At 39.5% G+C, this 7,948-nt stretch overlaps 1 protein-coding gene across 1 annotated transcript; it reads left to right on the top strand.

Moving 5' to 3' along the window:
• The first annotated feature begins 293 nt into the window (after nt 1-293).
• LOC105432164 (sodium/hydrogen exchanger 9B1) lies at nt 294-7,716 on the top strand. Its single transcript, XM_089074378.1, is given in 9 exon segments — nt 294-2,726; nt 2,885-3,490; nt 3,811-3,986; nt 4,450-4,568; nt 5,069-5,230; nt 5,625-5,771; nt 6,025-6,126; nt 6,226-6,504; nt 6,506-7,716. Coding segments are annotated over 9 exon segments (1,704 nt in total). The 5' UTR covers nt 294-2,643; the 3' UTR covers nt 6,536-7,716.
• The last annotated feature ends 232 nt before the right edge of the window (nt 7,717-7,948 follow it).

Here is a 7,948-nt window from a genome sequence, read left to right as displayed (position 1 = left end):
CCGCAAACGCAAAGGAAACGCGCAAAAACAGTCGGCAAAAGTTTGTGATTCTGATCCCTTTTTCTTTGTCACGGTACTGCTCTCGTAGGAGCGAAACCAAGCGAGCCAATCAAAATTTCGGCACGATCACGGCGAGCATCGCTCGCGAACTGAATATTCTCACGGGGGTGGAAGCGTCAAGTGGAAGTGAACCACGGTGCTGGAGAGGGTAAATGGGGCAAGAGGGGTTGGGAGAATGCGCGCGTAGAAGAGAAACGACGGGGAGTGAGTAGGGGGGGGGGGGGGTTAGCGATGTTGCAAAGGGGGATGGACGATGCTATTGGCGCACGCACAGACGCCGGGTTAGAATAGTTAAACTTGGCGGACCATCGATAAATTTGACTTTATTTTATTTAAACTTTTCAAATAACTAAAGTTATTTTTGCAACTAGTTATGCTACGCCGTATAAAATTTCTTGGAACTGATACATTTCCACCTAAAAATGTATGTACTTTGAAAGTTCGTGAGTTAATAAATAATTTTTATAACGTTTTTCTCAGAATTATTAAAGACGACGAAACTTTATTTTATGTTGACTACAAATCAAATTTTACGTTTTAAATATTTAAAAAATGTATCATTAATCACAAAAATATCTAAAATTAAATATTGAAGAATCACAAAAATTAATATCTAAATTGATGTCTAATGAAGCTTTTTTAACTCTTGATTGATAATAATGGGCGCAATTACCGATATTTTTTTTCTTATCTAGTAGATTTGTTTGCTTTAGTCTTCCTAGTATTTTCAACAATTTTAATCTTAACAAATCATTTTGTGGAAAATATTAGTTCGTGGAAAAGTTATATAATAAGTAGTAAACTTACCCGTAGATGCAACCTGAACCGTCTAATAATGTAAGCATAATTCACAAGCGAAAGTGGGCCACGATGAGGAACTTTAACTAAACGCCACGTCCTATGCCGCAAGCTGACGCCAAAAAAAACTGGCAGTTTCAGGCCTCGTTTACTAATTCTCGCTCCCAGCTGTAGAGGGTAGTTCGCTCCTCGACCATTCAGCCGTCATCATCCACTAACGCGGCGAATTTCGGAGGTTCTAAAAGTGATCATAAGCGCGACCTATATTATTATCGTAACTCGATTTTAGATACTGGAAGCTGCTTCCTCCAACAGACATTCTCCACGAGCACCTTCTTTCGCTTCGGAATTTTCTCAACAATTCGCCGTTAGCGAAAACAGCTGCTGAAAAATCGCGACGCGTCAAAAATTATTTCCCCGCTGGATCGATCGTAAATCTTGGAAGAGAAGATCGAACACGCGTGTTTGATTTCGCATAATAATAAAGCCGTACATTAAGACCGACGAGATGGATTGAATCTTCGTGACGCGACAAGGGAGAGATCGATCGTAGGCAAAATGGCCCGTGCGATTATATTCAGATCGTAATACCTATCGTAATCCTTGGCGACGAAATGAAGGATCCTGGCCAGTCGAACATAAAGTTATGCTTTTAACCGGGAATATTTCATAAGACGATGCGTACCCGGAATTATTCAATATCCATGGAATCCTTTGAAGTCTCCCGCCAAAGCGTCGGTTGCCTTCCTTAAAAGTCTCTCTCTCTCTCTCGTTTCCTCTCGCTCATCCTCAACATCTGTAGATCTATCGTGTCCCGTTCTTCCTCGTGATGCCCCTTCTTCTATTTCGCGGGGTATATACCTCGATGACCTCACCGAAAAAAAGGGATATTAAACCAGGTGCGCGGGACCGCGAATATTTCACGGAAACATCTCGATTATGGAATAAATTAAGAACGAGTACATCGCCGGTAATAGCTTCTATTTGCATTTAGAGACGAGATTGCCGTCGTGTACGTCCGCGAAAGAGTAAGGAAAATATCCTCGAGGATTTTGACTCGTTGATCGAGAAGACGAGACGCGAAACAATATGGCGTGATTCAGCAAGGAATCGATAAAATGTAACTTTGAACAGAATTTCAATATACACGAATTTCTCTAAATCTACATATTTTATTACAATACATTTATTAATAAAGTTACATTTTTTTTTATTAAAAAAAAAAATATAATATATGAAATAGAAGACCATCGAGTCTACCTTTTACCAGGAAGATTTCCGAACTTCGATTTTCAAAAAACTACTTTTTCTTTATCTTTTAGACACACGAAAAATTATTTGGAAATTATAATTTTGTCACACAAAATGCTGCGAAAATCGCGACTAATTTTTTACTAATATTTTACATATATTATTTTTACTATTTTTTTAAATATGTGTGTTTAAACGCGTATGTATCATGGAACTATGTTCTTCCGGTTCTCCGATTCTCGGCAAATTAATATTTTTGAATCTTTAAGCGTGTAAAAAAATCATTTTGAACACGCCTTTTTTTAAAAGAAGGACACGCAGGAGAGTGAATGTAGCGCGAAATTGGTTAAAGCAGATCGAGATACACGCGTCATGCATTTCCAAAGGCGAATTTGTAATGCCGCGTTTGGTTCACGCATTAGCGCGCGTAATAGAAACCAATAAGGGATTCAATCTCGAGAGAACAGTTTGGTGAGGCGCAAGCCGTGTGTTGGTGCAAGTAGATAAAGCGGCCGTTGTGTACGTTTCCGTCTTATGCAACCTATCCCTAAAGATGAACCGACTGCGTCCACCTCCACAGACGCGCGAGCATCGAATAACGTATGGATACGAGAGAAGCAAGCAAGGAATCCACGTAGGCGAGTGATGATTCCTGCGTCGATAGAAGCGAAGCCATTTCCATTTGGCTAGACAATCGCGAGAGCCATTGACACACACATAATATTAACTCATTACAAACTCATTAAGTTAGTTAAGTTCAGAATTACGCTTCCAGATCGATTTGGATAGGGCGGGACGAGGACGAGGGGGAGTACGAGGACAACACCTGCTGTCACCGCGCGACTTTCTGCAACCCCGTGTTACGGGAGATCCTCGTGACCGACGTGATCTCCGCGTGTTTCGGCCTACAGCTGACATGGGCGGACCTCTTCTGGCTCGCGACCGTGAGCGGCCTAATCCTGCTGGTCTGGGCCGTTTTGTATTTCCTACTGGGCGACATGATCCTACCCGGCGGCAGCGTGTTTGGCCTCTTCGTCCTCGTCATTTTTTCCTACGCCCTCGGCTGGACCCTCGCCTGCATCCCCCACTTACACCTCCCGCCCATCTTCGGCATGCTCCTCGCCGGCATAATACTGCGCAACACCGACGTTTACAACATACACGACATGCTCGGCCCGGGCATAACTTCCAAGATCAGGACCTTCTGCCTGACCTTCATTATGGTACGTGCGGGCCTGAAGCTGACGACGACCGCGCTGAAGGCGCATCCAGTGTTCGTGACCCTCCTGGCCCTCGTCCCGTGCACCGTCGAAATGCTGGCGGTCACCGTCTCGTCTAAATATCTCCTCGAGTACCCGTGGAATTGGTCCTTCATGACGGGGTGAGTCCCCGCCGCGTTTTTACTTTCATGCCGCACGAAAATTCACAGAAAATCGGGAGGGGGGGGGGGGATGATTACAGAAATTCTTTTATATTTTTTTTAGCTTAATAATTATCGCTGATTAAATAAAATTTTTATCAAATATATTTTGATAAGGAATAATCGTATAAAAAAAAAAAAATTGTTATCATTGTTGAATATTAAGAATTGATGATTCAAAAAAGATTTGAAGATTTATAATGTAGAACTAAAAAGTTGTCGTGAGATTGTCATGTGAGAATGTAAAGACAATTTATAAAAAACGATAAATTCCCTTCAAGGACAATCGTGGCCTGTATGTCTCCTGTAGTAATAGTCAACTGCATGCTTGCCTTAGCTGAACAAGGATACGGAGAGGACAAAGAATTTGCCAGCTTGTTATGTACCGCGGCATCCATCGACGATGTCCACATCGTGTCTTTGTTTTCCATCTGCTTCTCTTTCGTTTTTAGCAACGGTATACAGAAAATCGTAAGAAAATCGTAATGACATACTGACATTTACGAAGCTTCTTCTTACCTTAATCTTCCGAATAACGGAAATTTTCAAAGAGGAAATTTTTCGACTTCTTAAATAGAATAGAAGATAAAATTTTATTAAAAAATTGGGGAAGGGAATTGCTTTCGTATCAGAGATTTAGATTGTATCTCTCCCAAGAAAAATGATCTCGGGAATCTTCGGGAGAACAGAAAATTTCGCTGCGATCGAAAACGATACATCTTCGAGAAATCATATTTCGTTATCTCTCTTCAGTATGAATCGCGATATTTATACGGTAAAAATTTCATAGCTTGCCATGACCCTTGACGCCTTAACGGTTTGCGATGTCGGGCACCGGCAAGCTGGTGGCGAGCTGTATAAAAAAATCTAAACGTAAAAAACAAAGAGGTTTCCATAAAGCGAGTCATACATCTTCCTAGATGACAGGAGAACAGAATGGTGGTCCTATATCCCCGGGGGGATTCGAGATTTCCTTCTGGGACTTATAGTGGGAATTATCTTGGGCTTCGCCCTGGCCTTTTTCCCTCATCGCAATCACGTAGGTACTTTATTCATTTTCCCCGCATCCGAGAGATTACGCAATTCGGGTCACGTATCGCGTGAGGGCACGTTCGTGTAATCTGAACTAACAAGAGCAGAACTTATTAACGCCTTTTTTTTTTGCGATATTTTATTAAAATATCGCTCACGTCGTCGTGCGCGCGAAAGTTGAAGTTTTACGGAAGCGAAGAAACAGTCTTTCATTCGATCGCATTTAGCGCATATTTATATAAAATATGAACTTGGTGCACGACGCTGCCGCATCTCTCGATACTTTTGCTGAAGCACTTAAAAATTTGACCGGATAAAAATTTGAAAATAATTTTGTCGAGTCATGAAAAATTATTACACGGGACCCCCAAGCATCGTGATAACGATGCGGCAAAAATTTTATTATTATTCGTACAAATGAAACGTCACATATTCATTTAATTATCTCTAATTCATTAATTATCTCTAAATCTATCTGTCTAAATTCTTTTTGCTGTTGGATCTCAGAAATATGCAACGTTGTATCGCATTGCTGGCTTAACTCTTGCATCTTTAACGTGTACCACAGCAGCATCCAGACTGGCGGTCACAGGTGGAGGATATCTCGCTATTATCATATTATCATTCATTGCTATTCATGGATGGCGACTCTTAACGATATCGTATGACGTAAGTAGTTATAGTAGATAAATAAATGTTCACATTTTGCCAGAATTCATCTTACAAAATTTTCTCGTCTTCATTAACTCGTGCCACTCATTATCTCTGATAGAACTAGATAGAAATTTCTATATGAAGGAGAATTAAGGCATCAAAATTATGAGTCAATTAAAAGATCAAAAAAATGTAATATATTTATTTATGAGGATGTTGAAGTTGCTAGTGAAAAAGATGTACATATTTACATTAGTCATCTTCAATGAATAAGTATTACATTTTTTTCATCTTTTAATTGGCTCGTAATTTTGATCGTCGCCTTAATTCTTCTTGCATTTGCATATATCGAGCTTAAAAAATTTATTAATCTATATGAAGAAATTGAACTTGATTATTTTCTTTACAGACGACATTTTTTCACAAGACATTTTATTTCGTCTGGCATTTCGTGCAGCCGATTTTAGGAGGCGTGGTCGGTGCCGATATTGACTTTCGAAACTGGGCTATATCCAGATTTGGACTTTATCTCGCTTGTATACTTATGGGAATATCCGTAAGTTATTTCGAGTAAGATGTGTGTGTGTGTGTGTGTGTGTGTGTGTGTGTGGTGTGAAAAATAAATAAGTTTCAAAAGCGCAAGTAGGAAACTCTACTTTATGTATTTTATATTCGACTTTACTTCGAAATAAAATTTAAAGATTAATCTTCTCGCGATGACGTTGCTTCTTTTCGTATCATCTATCTCATAAATACGAAATATATCGCTGGCGATGCTATAAAAATTTTATACACCTTTTCAAATTTAGGTGCGCACCACCACCGCCTATTTAACAACATTTCGAATGCCTTTTACATGGAAGGAACGATTCTTCGTCGCCATCGCTTGGGTACCGAAAGGAACTTTACAGGTAAAACGCGTACCTTCCTCGCTCCGAGCGTGAATTCTTTATTGGAGATGGAAAAAAAAATTGATTATTCGACGATTGATGATATTTCGAAAACTATAGGCGGCGTTAGCGCCGATGGCATTTGAGCGTGCTAGAGAAGAAGGCGACCCTATGAAAATAGAGTTAGCCCTCGATGTGGTGAGGATATCCGTAATCGCCATAGTGTTTCTGGCGCCACTCGGAGCGTTCGGCATGATGACTAGCGGTCCCTATCTCCTGAACAAGATCGATATCGAGGAACAGCAAAGGGAACGGAAATTGAGCTACATGCGCATGGTCGCTCTACAACCTGTTAGAACGCGTAAAGAAACGATAAAACCGGCCCGCGATACCGTTAACGACTCTCTCGCCAATAGAAGCAACTTTGTAAATGTAGTTTTGTAAATGTAGATTACCGGATACATGCCACTTATAGACCTAATAGCACCTTCGAAAGATATCGCTCTCGCTTCCTTGTAAAATTTCTTGTAAATATATTGTGAAAAATATAGAGGAAGAAAAGAAATTAAGATTTTAAGATCATCTGTTCTTTTATCCATTTGTAAAAAAGAAAAAAAAATTCGAATTCTCGAAGTCAAATTTTATTCTTGCGTTTTTTTTTTTTATGTCAAATAAATTTGTTATCGAATATTATTTAGTATCATGCGGCCGTCGTCGCGGAAATTGTGTTTTTTGACGTGTCAAAAGGCAGCCGTGGGAACAATTATTTTTTAATATTAGCGAGATATGTTATTGTGTTGCAGGAAATTACAAATTTTTTTTTTTATTTTTGGAAAAAAAGTTGAAATATAAAAAAAACGCAGCGCTGTTATTAATTTTCTCAAGAAATTAAATTTTTAAAAAGCTAAAGAATAAAAAATGTTCCTTGACATATCCTTGACAACAAAGAGTCTTTACATTTCAAATCCCAATTATTTTCATTTACTGTTAGTATCGCATCGAGATTAAGACATTCACCTAGATTCTCGAGTATCATGTTACATACAATATTTCGCCGGGAATATACAGAACGGTTATTATCGCGATACGGAAATGACTGTGGCGTCTCGCATTACGGCAGCGCAGTTTCGGCGAGGGGTGTCGTCGACGTAAACAAATGTATTCGGGGGTGAACGAAAACGGGAGAGACGAGACGAGACATTATGCAAGACCGTGCGTTTCCGTATTTAAAACGCGCGTAGCGCAAGCGAGCACGGGTTGTTTGGCGTCTCCGAGACGATCATTATTGGCAAAGTGAAACTGGGGCAGCGTCGCCCGCTCAAGCGACGTGATAGGGAGCATTGTGCTTATTGTTCGTAAATAGAATCGTACGCGGCGACGAGGCACGTGGCGCCGAGATAAGGAGACGAAAGGCGATGATACCTTCCCATACGCAACGCGTGCTCTAACCGCCTTGATTCTCACGGCGGCTGATTATAGCATGCTATTATAGCATGACTACGCCGATTCAGACTCTAATAATAATTTGTACATTTCGCGTGCGAATGATATTTTATGAAAAATAAAAATGTAGAAGACAACGAAATTGAAGAAAAATCTATCTTCGGAACTTATATTCTTTTATCATCACATTATATTTTATTTTTTTATATATTTTTGTGTTTTACATTTTTTATATTTTTATATATTATATTTTTATTTTTATATTACATTACACACACACATACACACACACACACACACACACACACACACACACACACACACACACACATATATTATAATAATATTTTAAATGTATATATTTCTTTAGGAATATTTCAAATTTTCATAGCGTTTCTAC

The sequence above is a fragment of the Pogonomyrmex barbatus genome, unplaced genomic scaffold (assembly GCF_055798465.1).
Source record: "Pogonomyrmex barbatus isolate J1 unplaced genomic scaffold, ASM5579846v1 scaffold17, whole genome shotgun sequence".
In the NCBI taxonomy this organism is placed as follows: domain Eukaryota; kingdom Metazoa; phylum Arthropoda; class Insecta; order Hymenoptera; family Formicidae; genus Pogonomyrmex; species Pogonomyrmex barbatus.
The sequence above is the reverse complement of the archived record's forward strand: the minus strand, read 5'-3'. Positions and strand labels throughout refer to the sequence as shown.